We start from the raw sequence: 18,793 nt of genomic DNA, 5'->3' as shown, positions 1-18,793 counted from the left end.
CTGCTGACCTGGTGATATGCGCTGATCATTTCCAGCTTAGAGAAAATCTTTGCACCAGGTAGCAAATAAACCAATTCTGTGCTGAGCCGTAGAGAGAAATTAGCACACGCAACCTCGTGGTTGAAGCAATGCTGCTGCGCAGATGGACGGTAGAGCTTTGCCATTTGGTTGCATCAGCTGCTTGTGTTTGTTGCTGTCCGTCGGGTCTTGTGGAAATGTGTTTCACCTCCTAGCTGCCAGTCACCAGTACTGGTCTGGTCCCATGTTGTGATTTACCGGTGTAGGCCTTTCCTTGAGCCTTATCTCATGCTCAGAAACCCTTAAACTTACTCTTGAGGGCTGAACTGCGTCCTGTACTCTCACTACTACGCTGATGCTCCTCCAATGGTATTTTTCTCAGATGTTGGGCTCCTGTTTGATGTGCAAGTCCCTTCAGGGTATCAACAATGGATGTGTCTTTTTTACTGTTATTCACACCTGTCCCTTTGTTCTGATTTTAAATCATACTTCGCGCATCATGAATCTTTTGATGGGTCTTTTTCCTTCTTCATAGTCATGTGGGGGGCGGGGAGGGCTGTTCTCTGGAGGACCTTTGCTTAGCTTCTCCAGTGCGTCTTTGCAATGGCTTGGGGTCTGCTGGTTGGGCTTGAGTCTGCTAACAGCTGGAGCCTCCTTCCTCTGTTTATTGCTCACACTAAAGCCTTGGTTTACAGCGATCTTGCAGGATCCTGTTTTTCTGAACTTGGTAGTCGACTTACCTTGGGTGAGGCAACTTTTTTCACTGGCCATTTGAGTGGCACCCACACAGGGGTAGGTTTGCCTCTGTTGGGGTGTCCTGTAACTCAAGCCTTTCCCTCTTCCCTAGTGAGGGGTTCTGTGGTTTCAGGCCCTAATTTCTTGTGAGACCTCTGTCGCACTTCAATTATGGCATAGTGTGTTGAATCGTTTGGGGTCTAGCTCTTCGTCGCTTTGAGCCAGACTCATGGCTTCCTCTGAATAAGCGACCTTCTGCTGTGGTAACCTCTCTGGTCCCTCAGTCATTGCTGTAGAATGGCCTCCTTGATGTCCAAGTTCTTGCCTAGTCTCTTCACTGATTCCTTGTATTTGTCCGGTATGTTGGTGCCATCTGGGTTCTTCTCAGAGCTGCAACTAGTGGAACACCTTGTGTCCTCCTAGTTCTACTGCTTTTACCACCAATGCAGCTTTGCTGTTGCTGGGCAACTGGAGTCTCTGCTGTTTCTGGGTAAACCATACATATCTTACTCTACTGCTGCATGGGATACTAGGGTTTTGGGTGGGTGCAGAACTGCAAACAGTGCAGTTCCATGATGCACGATCCTAGTGCAGAAGGTTCCTCTCCCTGTGTGTTTGTCTGTTCCAGCGCACTAGACTGTTGCGCTCAGATGTTTCACCTGCCTCTTATTCATTGATCCCATCCTTATCGCCATTGTGGTGGCGCAAGCGATCAGACATGGAACTTAAGGTGTATCTAGACAAGTGGTTGTTTATTCATTTCAGCTTCACGGAATGTGCTTGCATCCTCTTGCTTCCCCTGAACATGGCAGTCCGTGTCAGGCTTCCCAAGCACCGCTTTTGTTGTCGCTGTCCCTCCCCCCTCGTCATGATGTGCTCCATGTGACATGCTGGTTCTGCAAACTGGAAGAAAGACTAATTTCTTTAACTGTCTTGTGCAGCTTCTTCTAGAGAATTCCTCCTCGGATACCTCATGCATGAAGTTCCATCTTAATAAAGATGGTGGCAGAGACCTTTTGGTCCTTGAGCTTTTTCAAATATTGATATCTTTTCCCAGAATTCAAGTATTGTCTGGAGTTCACGTTTAATGGACTCCATCATGCCAAGATCTACCTTAATTGCTTCCTCTTCCTCTGGCACCACCAAATAAAATAGTTCTCTGAAGGCACTTGAGCTTGCAGGGCTCCAGCACTGATTGGTTTTCCCTTCCCGCAGCCGTGAAGGACCTGGTGCTGGTGCCGCAGCACACCTCGCCCCAGGATGCCGTCAAGGAGATTGACGCCCTCTATGATGTCTTCCAAGCGGTCAAGGAGCGTTGGAAGCCAAAGGTAAGGACTAGCCTCGTGTCGCTTTGCTGAGTGGATGTCAACCCCTCTTTAGTTGTGGCTAATATGTGGCACTTTAGCACCATCCAGTAGCCAAAGTTATTGCATTGGAGTACAGGTAGGAGGGAGATGACACGTGAAGATGGATACACATTCTGTGGGTGCTGTTTAGTTTTTACCCACCTATTGACTTCCCATGACCATGCCAATACCTATGTCCATTCCCACCCACTACCTGCCCCTGCCCGCCCAAAACACATCCTCCTGGGATCTCTGGACTAGCTCTATCAAGCAGTAAAATCAAACTGTGGCCTGCCTGTGTTATTTCGTAGCAGTCTGCTGAAAGTTAATGGCTTATTTGCGGTGTCTAGTCAAAGGATCGAATCAAAAGGGTCGATGGGTCAAAGGATCGACACCAAAGGGTCGACAGGTCAAAGGATCGAATTTTTTTTTTTTTATTATATATATTTTTTTAGGTTTTCATTTAGGGAAAAAAAGTGGTTTTTAGCAAAAAAAAGGGGTTTGGGGGGGACCCTGTTGTTGTATAATGGTTAAATGCATTTTGTTTTGTTTGTTGCTATGGTGTCTCTGCTGCAGCTATGTTTATGCTAGGCATGCCACTTGTGATTCCAGAATGGGTCCCTGCCTATTGTACCATTCTGGAATGATGTTACTTCAATATGTTTACATTCAAGTTTAGTCAGTTGTACCCTGGATGCTGCTTGTGTTGGGGGTCTTATGGTATGCTGCTGAAGATAAGACAAATAAACTGTCTACCACATACCTGGTCTGGTGGCTTCTTTACAATGGCGACGAGGATGGGATGTCTGACGTGAGCTCTGCTGAAGCCAAGACCCCCCAACCGTGTCTGGAAGCGGTGTTTGTGAGGAGCGGTCAATGAGAGCCGACATCCAGGAGGAGTCCGCTCGGAGCCTGCAGTTTGGCGCAAGCGAAATGTCTCCCCATCCACTTTTCCGCCTGTCTCGAGGTTGGTGCCTGGAGGGTGCCCCGCGGAAGCGCACTTGTTTTTTTTGGAGTAGCGCCGCTGGCTCCGGGGTCAATCCACGGCCGTCGCTGGAACTGGGCTGGAGGCTGAAGGGTGAAGCTGCGGTGCTACAGGGAGGACATCCTCTTTCCCCGTCAGCGTCCCAGCTGGTTTGCGTGCGAGCTGCAGTGTTTCGGCAAGTCCTGCCCTGTCACCAGCGGTCCTGCCGGTTCGCCGGTGTCGGACAGCGGATGGTTGTCTGCAGGTGGAGCTGCAGTTCCCTGGCATCAACGACGGAGATTTGGGCCGTACGTGGCCATCGGGGACCTGCTACGCAGCGCTGTCAGCTGCAAGCAACGCAGAAGCGAAGATCCGTGTTCACGTGATACGCAGCCAGCCTGAATGCGGATGTGGCGCCAACGATTGATAGCGCTGTAATAAGGGAAAGTAACTGACGTCTCACCCGGGGCCCCGTGTGGGAAGGCGAGCTAGGGGAGCATTGTGAAGGAGCATCACAGGTGAGGGAGTGTGGGTTTTCCCCAGCCCACGTGGAGAAAAAAAAATAATTCCTTATGGTTGCTGGAACAGATGGTCCATAAGGAGATTGACTGGAGAGAGCATTCCTAATTGGGAGTGTTTACATTCAAGGTGACGTTTGACTGTGTTCTGTGTTCTAGAAGTTGCCATCTGACACAATTGGAAGATTTTGTTTTTCTTGTGTTCTGCACGGTGGACACACCTCAATTGCTGTTTTAGTACTGCATTTTAGTTCTGGTGAAAGTTACTGTTGCTGCACAGCCTATCAAGGGTAGAAAACATGGCTCTGTCTGGAGTTCCCGGTCCACAAGTATTTATGCCCACACCAGGTCCGCCAAAAATTAAGTGGGCCCCTTGGAGGCAGGGTTTCCTGCATTATGTCAAAGCCACATGTGGAAATGGGATGTCTGTAGAACGTAAAGTAGCAATGTTAATGCATTTATTGGGTTATGAAGGTCAGAGGATTTATGGCACGCTTCCTGATATTACTGAATTGGATTTGGAAGAGGGAACAAATGATTTTGACCTGGCATTAATCAAACTTGATAAGTATTTTCAGTCAAAACTAGCACGGTATTGGAGCGATATCACTTTGGCATGAGATGTCAACGTGAAGGAGAATCTGTTGAAGACTATATAACTGCTTTGAGACATTTATCTCTAAATTGTAAATTTGGTGGTGGATTAGAGGAACACATAAGGGATCAATTTATGATTCATTGTTCTAATGATAAAATACGAGAGGAGATTTGGTTGAAGGACGATCCCAATTTGGAGGAGGTTATTAGTATAGCAGAGGATCGAGCACACCTTACAGTGTGTAGCGAAATTGTCGATCAAGGAAAATAAATCCGTACCAGGTGTTGAGGTACTAAGGGTTGGAGACAAGAAGCAAGGTTGCCCGAAGGACAAGAAGAAACAAAAAACCAAGCCCAATAAGCGTTATGAGAATACCCAAACTAAGGGTTGGTGCGGTGAGCAGGGTAATATGCGTTTTCAAAAGGGCACTGCCCAAATTAATGTAAAAAGGGAAGATAGACTGTGTTTTCTTTGTGGGAGTTCACAACATTTGTCCACATCTCCCATTTGTCCTGGGAGGCGTGTGAATTGTAGTTTGTGTAAGAAATGGGGGCCTTTTGAGAATTGCTGTAAAAACTATCGAATTGGAGGTGGAAAGGGAACACTTCTTATTGAAGAGTATGATGGTGCGTCATCTGAAGAGGCTGATATTTCAGAGAATGAAATGGTTACTGTTCATATGGTAAAGTGCTCGGGGTCCGATGAGTGTGAGCATCCCTCAGCATGGATAGAAGTAAATGGTCATTCGGTTAAAATGCTTGCCGATTCGTGCTCCAAAATCACATTAATGTCCAAAACTGTCTTTGAAAATGTAATTGGAGGCGATATCAGAGGTCTGGTTCCTTCAGATAAAATGTCTGGGGGATATAATGGAGACAAAATAGACATTTTGGGGTGTTGTGAGGCGGAGTTCAAGTTCAAAGGGAGAATAGCACATGGGAAAATATATATTACTAAAAGAGGTGAAACATTGTTAGTTTGGAAAGAGTAAAGGGGATTGGGAATTAAGTTAGATCCCAATAGCGAAGAACAAGTTGTCAATGTGGTTAACTCTTCTGAGCCTAATAGCAACAAAGCCAAATGTAAAATGGTAGCTGGATATCCCGAGGTATTCTGTAACAAAGTGGGATGTTTCAAAGGGATGGTACACAAAATAGACATAAAAGAAGGGAGCAGTCCAGTTGCGTCAAAGCTCAGACCGTTGCCCTTATCTATGTGGAAGGCTGTGCGTGATGAATTGGTAAAATTGGAGAAAGAGGGAATTATTGAGCCAGCTAGGGCAGTAGAGTGGATATCTCCCATGGTGGTGGTGAAGAAAAGTAATGGGGATTTGAGGGTATGCATCGATTTAAGGGAACTCAATCGATGTGTTGTAGCGGATCGCCATCCTCTTCCAAATATGGGGGAATTGTTAAGCAGGATAGGGAGTGCGAAATACTTCGCAAAACTTGACATGGCGAGTGCGTATCATCAGATAAGCTTAGATGATGAATCGCGCAAATTAACTGCTTTCATTACTTATGAGGGAATATATCAATTTAAGCGTATGCCATTTCGATTGGTATCAGCGTCTTCCGTATTCCAAAAGGTTATGGACAAATTATTGAAGGATGTCGGTGGAGTGTGATGCTTTCAGGGCGATGTTCTGATATGTGGGAAGGATGAGAGAGAGTTAAAAACAAGACTGGATCTGGTTCTTAAGATCTTTAAGGCAAGAGGGATAACCTTGCGTGGTGAAAAATGTGTTTTTATGACTCAAGTAGTTGATTATCTAGGTCATGAGATATCTGAGCAAGGACTCAAACCAAAAAGGAATTTAGTTGAGTCTATTTTGAAAACACAATCACCAAAGAATAAGGCTGAATTGAGATCATTTCTAGGTACTATTGAATTTTATCATCGGTTTGTTGATAATTATGCTGATTCCATAACCAGTTTGAGAGCGTTGTTAAGGAAAGTTGTTGAGTTTGAATGGAGCAATGAATGTGAAAAAGAATTTGAAGCAATGAAAAGAAAGATTGATATGGCAAAACCCCTATCGATGTTTGATACGGGAAAGAAAACCATGCTGGCTGTGGATGCTAGTGACACAGGAATAGGAGTAGTAATGTTGCAGCCAGATGTTGATGGTACGGAGATGATTGTAATGCATGTTAAGAGGCGCAGAATTGAACTATTCTGTGTTGGAAAAAGAAGCTTTGGTGTGCCATTGGGGCATAGAAAAAATGAAAAATTTTGTCTGGGGTCAAGATTTTATCTTGAGAACAGACCACAGGCCACTTAAGGCAATTTTTTAAAGTAAAGGCCTCGACAAGGTTTCAAGGAGAGTGGCAGGTTGGGTAACCAGGATACAATGTCATAAATTTGAAATGGAAGTAGTTGCTGGTAAAGAGAATGTACATGCTGACCATGCCTCGAGGGTGAAGTTGGAAGATAATGATAGTGTTAGAGGAGGTAATGTGTGTGGTGAGAATGAAATGGTTTTTGCAACCGTGGAAGGAATTATGCAGAAACAAAAGTGGATTCAAGTCCCAAGTCAAATGAAATGTGGAAGCGGATCATGGCTTTTGTGGTGGGTAGATGGCCAGAGAAAAGGCTCTTATCCGGTGAAGAAAGGGCAATGTGGGAGGTGAGGAATGAATTGTCAGTAAAAGGAGAGTTGTTGTATAGATGGGACAAGTTGGTGGTTCCAGGTTGTCTGAGAAGGAAATTAATAAACTGTGCTCACCAGGGACATATTGGCGTTTGTAAAACAAATAAGTTGTAAAAGCTGATTACTGGTGGCCAGGGATTGATCGTGAGATTGAGAAAGTGGTTGGTGCATGCAATGATTGTACCAAATCAGGAAAAAATGTGATAGCGGTGTCCCAACCTATGGGAAAAACAAGCATTCCGGAGGGAGTGTGGCAAGATTTGTCCATGGATGTTCTTGGTCCAGTAGAAATGGGTGCGGGTAGAGGAAGGTTCATTTTGGTCATGGTTGATATTTTTTCAAGATGGACAGAATTTAAGATCTTGCGGGAAGACACATGTCGGTGTATAATTGAATTCATGGAGGATGTGTTTGAGAGGGAGGGTTTACCTAGGCGCATACTCACTGATAATGGTCCACAATTCATGGTAAAATTATTCTTAGAGTATCTTCATAAATGCAGAATTAAACACAAAAGGACCCCTTTGTATTATCCCCAAGCAAACAATATGGTCGAGAGAGTAAATCAATGTATTATGGATGCTATTCATGGAGCGAATGCGTGTGGTCTTGACAGAAGAGTTGCAGTGAGAGACAGGTTGTATGCGTTGAGGATGGCTCCGCGAATAGAATAGAAACAGGGATTAGTTCATTTGAACTTATGAGAGGGCGAAAAGCAAACACTTGTGTGGCGCCAGCTTGGTTGGGCAGGGCGAGAGCAACAGATGTGGTTGTGGATGTTGTAAAGAAAAAGATGGATGCCCGAAAAAACAAATGGGTGGAAAAAGTAAATGGGAAACATCCAAGAAAAGTTACTGTGGTCGAGGTTGGAGATTGGGTGCAGATAAGGAAAGCGGTTATTTCTAAGAAAGGGGAGCCGCTCTACACAGAACCTGTTAGAGTCACACGAGTTTTCAAAAATGCTGTGTGTGTAGAAAGTCATCAAATTTGGTGTTTGTCCAGAATTGCAAAGGTAAAAAGATAGAAGTTTTAGTATCTTTTCAGTTGGTATATTTCACACAATAAAGAAATGTATTCCTTAGGGGAGGGGTGTGTGTTGTATAATGGTTAAATGCATTTTGTTTTGTTTGTTGCTATGGTGTCTCTGCTGCAGCTATGTTTATGCTAGGCATGCCACTTGTGATTCCAGAATGGGTCCCTGCCTATTGTACCATTCTGGAATGATGTTACTTCAATATGTTTACATTCGAGTTTAGTCAGTTGTACCCTGGATGCTGCTTGTGTTGGGGGGTCTTATGGTATGCTGCTGAAGATAAGACAAATAAACTGTCTACCACATACCTGGTCTGGTGGCTCCTTTACAGACCCCCCCCAAAAAAAAATATGTGAAAAGAAATCAAAAGAATTCGATCCTTTGACCTGTCGACCCTTTGGTGTCGATCCTCTGACCTGTCGACCCTTTAGATTCGATCCTTTAGGTGCTACAAAGTGTCCTGCTCGCAGACGGTGCCTTGCATAGCACCATTAAATAATCAAATAAGTGCAATCCCACCTTTTCAACGTATTGGTGCATCCCTTGTTTTCAGGTCAAGGATAAGCACTTCCTTGTCAATGACTGGGCACAACTCCCATTTCACAGCATTGGTACGTTCTAGGCTGCAGCTGGCCTTGTGGTGCCTTGTGGTAGATGTATACAGCTTGAATGTTGGCCAGTGAAGCAAAAACCAACAATAACCGCTTTCATCAAGAAGGCACTTCCTTTCATACTTTAACTCCAGTACTAAAAATAAGCTTATGTTGGCTGTACGTTTCTTACTGATATTCTAAGGGCTATCTGGACCATGAAGAACCAACGGCCTTACTGTTGGAATGCTAGATGGACGATGCAAAATGCCTTGAAAGCGGCCCACTGGCACATGGCTGGTGCAATATGATCTTTGGTGTTTAAGTGGACTAGAAAACCTTCGGTCACATTTGAAGACAGTGAATTGAATAATTTGCCAGGCCAAAGTATGACGCGTTTGCATATTCCCGTCTACAGCGTAACAACGCCATAGTTGTTTAAATTCGAAGTCAATCTATGGAAGAAGGTAAGGAGAGGTGCAATTTCTTTGAGAGTTCTGGGGTGGAAGAAGCCCAGTTTGATCCCACTCCCAGGCTGCGAGCCTAGCGTCCACCGTGAATTCACAAGCACTACCAGTGATGGAAAATTGCAGGTGTTTAGCGCAAGATATTTACTACTGTGAGGTCCTTTTACACCCTTACCATCATTATCGCGTGGTGTCTTGGACTCTTTTTGAGATTCTGTGACATCTAAAACGCTGTTGCCAGAAGAGGGTGTGAGCCTGTTGCATGAACTCTCAGAGCGTATCCTCGGCATAGTTCTAGAAGCTCAGTCTAAGGGCCTGGATGAGTGTCGTTCAGGGAATCCGATATCACTTAAATAACAAGGAGGATGGTGCTGAGCCCTGGGGGACACCACATAATCATATATCCTATGAGTAGAGCAGTAGGTATGCTATTTGTTCGGAGTCTTTGAGAATGAGCACACCTGCTTGTATCTGGCCTCCGATGCCGGTAACTTGTGCTGGAGGATTGCTTGGCCAAGATTGTTGAAGACCACTGACAGATGAAATCCGGGCTCTTACATGGGCCCCCTCCCAACTCAAATTGTCATCACGCCCACTGGACTCCGTTCCACCTGTAGGCTGGGAAGCCGCTGCAGAGGGATCCTGAGTATGTGTGGTTGCAATGTGGGTGTGTCGCCAGTCTAATCTATTCCATTGGCGGATAGAAAAAGCTGCAGGTTGCCCATTGGTTTGGTGGAATTCGCTTTAGCTTCTTTAGCAAGGAGTGGGTGGGGTGTCATGTAAACTCATTTCAATTGTCAGGCGGAGGATCGTTTTCCAATAATAAAAGATATATATGGTAATCGTCCCAGTTCTTTCGGAATCCCCGGATGTGTTGCTAAAGTTTGGTAAAATGAAGCCAGAATCCATCTTTCAGGCACACGGTGGAGTTATGCTGACTTGCTAAAGGGGAATTGCCCCAATAAAAATGGTGCGTAATGATGAAAAGTCAGAGAGGAAGGACCGTTTAGGTGGATTTTATGTGCCTGGTGTCGGGGATGCTAAGGCTGCACCCCTATATTCCCTGGAGGCCTACAGGCATATTGCTGTTCTCTGGGGGGGGGGGCAGCAGTTGGATGGAGTAGAGGTCTGGTGGCAACAGAGATGAATCGGCAATGAGGGATATTTAGGCGGCACATCATAAAAAATGATCTAGCACCCTCGTTGAGAGAGAGCGCGAGATATATATTTGTCAGGAGTTTGGTGGCATGCGAGGGAAAGTGGGGAGGGTACATGAAAAGACATGCAAGGGTCTGTTATCTAGGGAGAGGCATGTTCTGTGCTCAGACCATCTGGTGCCCTATGCTGTCTGGGGTAGAGGCTGCACTGAACAGGCAGAGCCAGGCCTGGGTTATCAATGGACTCCTGCCCTGTCGAGCCAGGCATCAAGTCCTTATGTATCTTGTGAAATGTAGATGGTGCACTGTACAGAGAGAGGGAGCTGGGTGTTGGGTCTGTATCGCTTATAAGAAATAAGATCCCTTGGAGGAGTCGATGGAGCCCCTCGGGGCTCTGGGAGTGAAATTGCATCTATGGAGTGTGTGGGACCACAGAAGGTCACCTTCATGGGATAAAGGGCAGCATCACTGGAACAGGAAAGCCCATGGGCGAAGTGGTACCATTTATGAGACTCTGGTCTTCTGCCAGCAGACATTCCCTCCTGCCCAGCCCCGCAGCTGCAGGACACTGAGCCGGTGAAGGTGTTGAGTGCTGGGAAGGTGGCTCATGTGATGGGGCTTCCCGTGCCTCGGGCCGCCCTGTACTAGAATCAAAGCATGCGCATGCAATAAGACTCGGACATGCACGTCTGATCGTTCCAAGGTCCCGGCGGCAACTGCCTCGCGGGCCTCCTTTATTTCTTACACACATGCGCCACCAGAACGAGGCTAGCGCACGCGCACCTGTAATACGGACATAACAGGTCAGACTGCTGGATGCTGATCAGTAGCTGAACCTGGGGAAGCACAGCCTGCAGGCGCCTGGTACCACTGCCCATCCCCCCCCCCGTAGTCCTCTTTCTTGAACAAGGCAAGAGGCCTGATGGTTTTAAGTTTTCAGCAGAACTCTTGGTAAAAGACATGTGCTGGTGGAATTCTGTTCTGACAAATCCACGATCTTGTGGGTTTTGCGTTGTTCCATGCAAGGAGCAGCCATCCTGGATAAAGGACAGGGCCTCTGAATAGCCATAATATGTTCCACTTCAGGTACATTGTTCCCTCTTGAAAGCGATTTATTGCAGGGCTCCTGTGCAGGGGTTCTTGCTGCAAGGTAAAGCCCGCCAAACCAGAGTTAGTAGAAATGAGGCTTTAGGAAAGACACTTCTGGCCCTTACCGCTTTGTTGTGCCAGCATCTCTCGTGTTCTGCATGCCTCTCCGCCTCCTGCTTGACAAAGAAAAGCACCTCATTGTTATGAATTATATTTTTGACTTCGGCGTCTGTCTCTCTCATGGGATATTTCATCTTTTTTTTCCACATGTGCTCGCATTTATCCAGGCGACCCATCGGTTTATGGCTCTGAGACGCCTCTTTGTGCAACTAGCCTGAATCACAACTTTTCCACATGTCTTGTGCTTGGTGTACAAGGCGTATAAGTGTGAAAATCTGTGATTCTATGTGATTTCTTCTAATGTATTTTTTTGTTGGGAACATTTGTATTGCAGATGTATGTGGGGGGGGAGAGGTAGCACCCACACCACCCCATCAAATACATTTGTGATGCAATTTGTCCCAAAAACATTGGCGAATTCTCCTTCGACCAAATATGAGGCGCATGGGCGTAGGACATGGGGGCTGGGGGGGACAGGGGAGACAAATCCCCTCCACAATTTAAGTGGGGGGATACAATGGCATTTATCCCCCCCAGTTTCCCTGAGTTTGTGTCTAGTCTGCAGCATGCAGATTATGGTCTCCAGCCTGCCTGTGCAGCGATGCTTGCAAACTTGAAACTTCAGACAGCAGTAGCGGCACGGGTAATTGTAAACAAGATTCTTGTTACAAGAACTGTGCTGCTCTCAGGCTCGCACGTGCCCCCTCCCGCCCGTGCCTGCGCATTTGGATCGTGCCCAGCCAGGCACCAGGCTGGGGAACATACTGCAGCACATGCCCCTGCTTTGCAGCCTTCCAGAATGAAGGAGAAGCCAGCAGGCAGCGACGCGTGCTCCTCAGAGACAACAGTGTGACTAATGATCTTGCCATCTGTTAGGGCAGGTCAGTCCAGATAAACTTGGAAAGTTAATACATTTAATCTTCAGACCCGTGCCAGTCGCCCCTGTGGCAGAGCAGGACTTGGAATACTGCTGTGCACTGCCGGCGGCGGGCTGGTCCCTGAGAGCTGCTAGTGTCTTGGTGGCTATTGGATTAAGGTCAAGCACCGGAACAGCGTTACCAATCAGCAGTGGATGCTGGCAAGGTTTGACGGGAAGACATAACCGTTTCTTACGCTGCTTCTACCCAACGGCGGGGGTAAAGAGGGCCTAGCACAGGGTTTTGCTCCCTGATTTATGGAACCAACCAAAGACAAGTGTTGTGGACATTCAGATCAGGTACCGTCTCATTTCGCAGTATTACAAATGAACAGACTGTGAATATACGGTCTCATGTAAGTGCATGCCATGGATCATAAAAGACACTGCGGATGTAGTGATTAGGTCGTGGTAAAGGAGACGGTGAGTCACTCGATTTTGAGTACACATTTGAACCCGGTATGCATTTGAACCCGGTACACCTACAAAAAATTATGTTGTTGGTAATTATAATGACAAGATAACATGTTGATAGATGCAATTTGCATTGTTCCGGTTTGTTCGATGGAACCCCGCCCCCTTCACAACAACGAACATTATCTGTCTTTAGGAGCCTCTGTTAATGCCATCACTTTCAAGTCAAAGTTCACCTGTGTTCTTCAGACTAGCAAAGGTTTTGTACATCCCTGGTTCCTTCTCGTACAAATAATAAACAGGATTTCTTTTCACTGCAATGAGCTCCAGCTTGGGGCAATCTGTTGGAAAGGATGACATTAAGCCTAGATAATGCAATATTGGTGATGTATCTTTCAGTATACTAAGAAGCATGAGTTACATTCCGTGTAATGCTACTCTAGAGGACGTACACGGCTAGGTAGATCTACAGAGTTCAGGCTGTCACCAAGAGTGTTTGTATGCCAAGATTAAGGCACTGAATTGTGTTGAGCACAAACCCCGAGGAGAACAGCCTCTAGTAAAGACGGGGCACATTACACAATAATCATTGTGTAGTCCCTCACTTTTCGGCTGTAACCATTGCAGAGAATCCCATCGATTTTTTTTTTTTTTTTTTTTTTTTTTTTGTAAACGAAATGCATAGCGTGTTTGCTTTTCAGTGTTAAATTAATATCTCTTTGTGGAATGGCGGATAAAGTGACAATCCGTCAAAGTGGGTGTGCTGGGGTGCTATAAGGGCGTGAGTTACCCAATAAGTGTAGGAGTAGTGCACAATGCCGGAGTGTCGACGCATAATGCTCTTGCGGGTCTTTGAAGCAGTGCACTTGAAGGTGATTCCAAACTAGCTCTGTTCGTGTTTTTCGTCAGCATTGGTTAGGAACTGCCCATGGTCGGACTGGGCTATAAAACGGTCTTTGGCACCAATGGAAAAATGGGCCACAGTTGCAAATGGCAATTTATTCCTTTTTTGACACTGTTTGAATTGTGCATTTTAAAGAAGATTTCTTCAGCAACACTGGTGAACACTACTAGCCGTATAGTGAAGTAATTCATCAAACTGGCCCATATTGGCCATAAAGCTGGCCCACACCAGCATTTTGCGTCGGCCATGGGCCTATTGCCCTATAAGCCAGTCTGAGCTTGATGCTGCCCTAATGAGCGTTCCCCGGGCCCAAAAGGATTACAGCTGGTGAAGGACATTTAGCACTCCGACTCGGTCTCCTGAGAGACCTCACTCATCGGACTACCGTACTAATGTAAGTCAAGTGGCCCACTGGCTGCCCCCCCCCCCTCCCCAGGTGCAGTGCAGGCTGGGCCGGCATGGGTTGGGAGGATGACTTGCACAACTCACGAGCACGAAGAGCAGCCCATTGGCTGGCTGGCATATTTTATTGGCTTTTGACTTAATCCCCGATCACTGCTTAGGTACTTTCAAACATCACTCCGCCTCTGCCATGGCCTCATCCAAAGCAGTAGGAAAGATGATGGCCTCCAGGACCCAAGTGAGAACTGATTTTAGGGACTCTGTGACCTAATGTTACAAGTCTTGTTTTGTGTTCTCTTAGGTGCTACTGATGATGACTACTTCAATGCTCTTAAAAAAAAAAAGAAGAAAAAAAGAAGATTCATGGGCGTGTGCTTTTCGGACACCCCCAGTTTGCGACTCTGACTCACCTCGAACTGACGTTTTTTTTTTAGGACTTGACCCCTGCAAAAGCAAGGTTATTTGTTTTAATCTCACCATGTATCAAACCTGTTGTGCAGAGCGGGCTCTACTATTCCAAGCTGCCATATCTTGGAATATCAAGGGCTTATTAATGTAAAGTGGGGAGACATGATGATTTGAAAACCGTAGCTGTTGGCTTTCACACTTGCACTGGCTGTGTGACCCCAAGTTATTTACTGGCCACCGTGGGTGGGGGTGGCGGCAAAGGAAACCTTGCCAGAGAGAGGCAGGTTATTCCCCACCCCAGCACGTGTTGTGTGGTATGGTCCGGGAAGCGCGTGAAAGGTGTGTGTGTGGAAAGTAGATGTGTTTTGAGTGCATGGGCATGTGGCAGTCGCATAGCGTGCACGTGCCAGGCGCGTGGGAGTACTGTGGCAGGCATGCCGTGTTTCAGATCATTGCAGCAGGGCGTGTAGTCTGGGTTCCGGAAGGCCCGTTCACTTCCACTGCTCCTCTCTTTCAGGGCATCATGCTTCTGGGAGACTTCAACGCGGACTGCGACTACGTGGCCAAGAAAAGGTGGCCCCAGATCCGACTTCGCGTGGAGCCCAGCCTCACGTGGCTGATTGGCGATGAGGTGGACACGACGGTCCGAGCCAACACAAACTGTGCCTATGACAGGTGACGCGGGGTGGGGGGGGGAGGTCCTTATGGCTATGCTCCAAATAACTGACCATTTTCATAAGTTTGTATCAGCTCCTAGTTGCCTTGGGGCTTTGAGCGCTATATAAGTGAATAAATAAATTAAATGAATAAATAAACGTGGCACTGAAATCACTGATGGCTTCACATCCTGCACCCAAGGTGGGCATCACCAGAGTGGTCCCAAAGCGTAGTGCGGGATCTTTTCCACCTACTGGAGACCTGTCTCTGCTGACCCTTCCAGAAAGCACCTGTTCACTTGCGCCTACACCTTGTGTCTCCCTCACAGGCCCCGTGCTCCCCGCTGAAAACTCTCCCAAGTCACTCTCTGCCGTGGTGTCCCAGTGGAACTACCCCCCCCACCTCCTCCCCTGGGAAACACCTGTCCCGTTTCGCACCAAATGTGTCCCTTTCTGAAGACACCTGTTCCCTCTCACCCACGCCCCTTCTGCCCTGTTGCATTCAAGCCTGCTATGGCCCCCTGAGGAAAACTGTTCTATTTTGGTCAGACTGCATTTGGTTTGCCCTCCAGAGGACATCTGTCCAAGCGATCTCGCTGTACTTTGGGGACTCAGGCCCTGTTTTTCTTACTTTAACTGCATGTCTTCTGAGCTGTCACACTCACACCTCATAAGTAGCCTGCAGGACACCTGTCCTATTGCACGCCTTGTGCCACTCAGCCGGTGCCTGGCCTTGATGTTTGGACCAAGCCAAGCGCACAAACTCAACATCCTTTCTCCCGTCACTCTCATTGGGGGTTCTTATTAGGCTAGACATGCCCTCTGTACTTTCATGCCCCCCCCCGGCACTCCAGCACTCCAGAGTGCTGGAGTGCCGCCCAGGCGGTAACATGAGAATGTTACCGCCTGGGCGGCACTCCAGCACTCTAATTTATTTATTTATTTTTTGTGCATTTGTAAGGCGCTTATACATCAAGCAAATTGTGTTTCAATGCGCCCACAGGGCAGCAGGGAGGGGACGTGGGAAAGAAGAACAAATAGAACAATGAAAGATGGAGGCGGACCTACTAGGCCTTGTGGGCATTCAGAACGGGCAAGTGCCCTGGGGTGCACCTCTACGGGTGAGAGACACCTCCTTTGACCCGTGCTTTCACTAATGTCTTCTGCACTCTGGGTCTCTCGCCCCAAAGCGCATTGGCCAGTGGGTGGGCAGGGGGCGTATACACTGTACCCCCAGGCCATCACTAGATATGCAGTTTCCTAATTCCAAAGTGTGACTCACACAGGGTACATGAATTGGTCGTGGCACGCGGAGAACATTATTCGTGTTCACATAAGAAAGTAAATGTTCAGCATACAGCCTACAAAGAGGAACAGGGGAAATTGGTGGCGACAGATGAACAGAAAGAAAAACGAAAAAAATGAATGTGCGCAAATGATTTACATTCGTTTTCCTTCGCAGGATTGTGATTTACGGTGAAAAACTCGCCAGGGAGATCGTTCTGGGATCGGCCCGTGCTTATGACTTCCCGCAGAGTCTGGGGCTGTCTGAGGCTGAGGTAAGGCTGTGCCCTTTCTTGGGGAATGGGTGCCTTGTGGCGACAGCCCAGTGTCAGGTGGGCAATATTAGTGAAGCAGAACCTGAGGGAGCCTGGAGAAGGGGTCAATTGCCAATGCAGAGTTGGGATGCGGCCTCTCGGTTAAGTTGGATTGCCATGTTGCGTTGCACAGGAAATGGAGTCCGGTGAGACGTGTTTTGGCACGTGCATTGCAACGTTATCTGGTGGTTGAGTTCAAATGCTGTCAAGCGGTGCATTTTAAATCTGGCCGAGCAGACAGGTTTAGATGTTGTCTGATTCACTAGTTAGGTGGTGATGCCGACTGGTGGCTAGGGGGCGGGTGCTATGTGGCATTGTGGTTACCATGAAATGTCTTCTAGTGAGACGCACCTGGTGCTCAATTTGACATGCTCTCTAGTGGCAAACTTGAGATGTGGTTACATTGAGGTATGATCTAGGGGTTTTTGTTCATTGAATTTGTGATTTTGTTGTTAATTTGATACCCCATCTAGTGGTGAGGCGAGTCAAAGGCTAGTGTAGCGGCTGGATGGAGATGCGGTCAAGTGATTAAGTTGAGCTGTGGCCTGGTTGATCAAGTTGAGATGTGATCTTGTGGCTAAGCGAGCCTGTGCGCTTGTGGCTAATTGGCGATGTGTTGGTTGGAGCTGGGAGTTCGGCTGAGATTTGGTGACGTGGTTGTTGTGGATTGGTTGTGTTCTCCCGGGGAAGGTGATACTTGGCATGCGGTTAAGTTGGTGGCTGTGCAATCAGGAGATCTGATTTCTAACTCCGGCTGTCTCCTTTTCACTGAATTGGGTCATGGGATAAATCTCTTAATTTGCGTGTGCCAGTTCCCTTACCTGCAGACGTTGGAAGTGCTTATGAATAGGCTAATACACTACTGAGGATTATATGAAAATCCTGCCACCTAGGTAGCCCAGACCGCCGTTTTGAAACTTCCTAATGCCTGAGTCCTGATTGATACAGGGTGGCATGGATCTTCTCACTCATTCTGAGCCCAGACGGGAATTGCGACATGAAGCAACAGGCAGGCCTGTGTATCTGGACTTGGCCGGAGTGAGTCCCATGCCAGTCGAGGGGAAACTGAGCCATGCCGCGCGGCTTCAGGAATCCCACACCTTCTCGCCCCTGCCCTGGAGTTCCTGCTCCATGCCTTGCAACCCGTCTCCACCCTTCCACTCCTGCTAACAGACTCCTCGCCCCAGGTTATGGGGCCCAATGTTTCAAGAGTTACAATATGGCTAAGCAAAGATCAGGACCCACCGAATGCAGTGTCTATACACACTATTGTCACACAAAAGAGACATGATTCTGTGTTGTGTTAAAAAAAAAAAATCCTGTGTTGCAGCCAAATGGTGAGAAGGCTTTTGCATCCATTAAAAGATCCACACAAAACATTATGTTGAACTTCCAGGTCACGCTGCACTGGCTCTGTGTGTCAGATGAGTTGCATTTGGAGGAGGCAGCGCAAGGTGCTAGTCTTCCTTGAGTCGCGTAGGGGTGCGCCTTGCTGAACAGGCGCAGGAGACATGACAAGGCCGATGGGGGTCTTATCAGCCCGCTACCTGCCCCACATAGCTCCATTTGGGCACGGCGGTGCTCAGCACGAGTTGGGTCAGATCAGCCCGCTACCTGCCCCCACATTGCCCCATGTGGGCACGGCTGTGCTCAGCACAAGCTGGGTCAGATCAGCCCGCTACCTGCACCACATGGCCCCCTTTGGGCACGGCTGTGCTCAGCACGAGCTGGGTCAGATCAGCCCGCTACCTGCCCCACATTGCCCCATGTGGGCATGGTTACCTCCAGCACGAGCAGGGTCAGATCAGCCCGCTACCTGCCCCACATTGCCCCATGTGGGCATGGTTACCTCCAGCACGAGCTGGGTCAGATCAGCCCGCTACCTGCCCCCACATTGCCCCATGTTGGAACGGCCGTGCTCAGCACGAGCGGGGTCAGATCATCCCGCTACCTGCCCCACATGGCCCCATGTGGGCACGGCTGTGCTCAGCACGAGATATGCCAGATCAGCCCGCTACCTGCCCCACATGGCCCCAAGTGAGCACAGCTGTGCTCAGCACGAGATGTGCCAGATCAGCCCGCTACCTGCCCCACATGGCCCCATTTGGGCACGGCTGTGCTCAGCACGAGCTGGGTCAGATCAGCCCGCTACCTGCCCCACATTGCCCCATTTGGGCATGGTCACCTCCAGCACGAGCAGGGTCAGA

The 18,793-nt window shown here is 47.8% G+C and overlaps 1 protein-coding gene across 3 annotated transcripts in view; it reads left to right on the top strand.

The window, feature by feature from the left end:
• Positions 1-18,793, top strand: part of LOC138567347 (deoxyribonuclease-1-like 1) — a 184,839-nt gene that overhangs the window by 161,467 nt on the left and 4,579 nt on the right. For all 3 annotated transcript variants that reach the window (XM_069645461.1, XM_069645463.1, XM_069645462.1), the window contains exons 6-8: positions 1,969-2,081; positions 14,850-15,007; positions 16,451-16,547. In XM_069645461.1, the coding sequence (XP_069501562.1) occupies positions 1,969-2,081; positions 14,850-15,007; positions 16,451-16,547 (368 nt within the window). The remainder of the gene's footprint in view (positions 1-1,968; positions 2,082-14,849; positions 15,008-16,450; positions 16,548-18,793) is intronic.

The sequence above is a fragment of the Ambystoma mexicanum genome, chromosome 2p (assembly GCF_040938575.1).
Source record: "Ambystoma mexicanum isolate Mex_15411 chromosome 2p, UKY_AmexF1_1, whole genome shotgun sequence".
Taxonomy (NCBI): domain Eukaryota; kingdom Metazoa; phylum Chordata; class Amphibia; order Caudata; family Ambystomatidae; genus Ambystoma; species Ambystoma mexicanum.
This window is presented reverse-complemented; position numbering and strand designations above follow the sequence as displayed.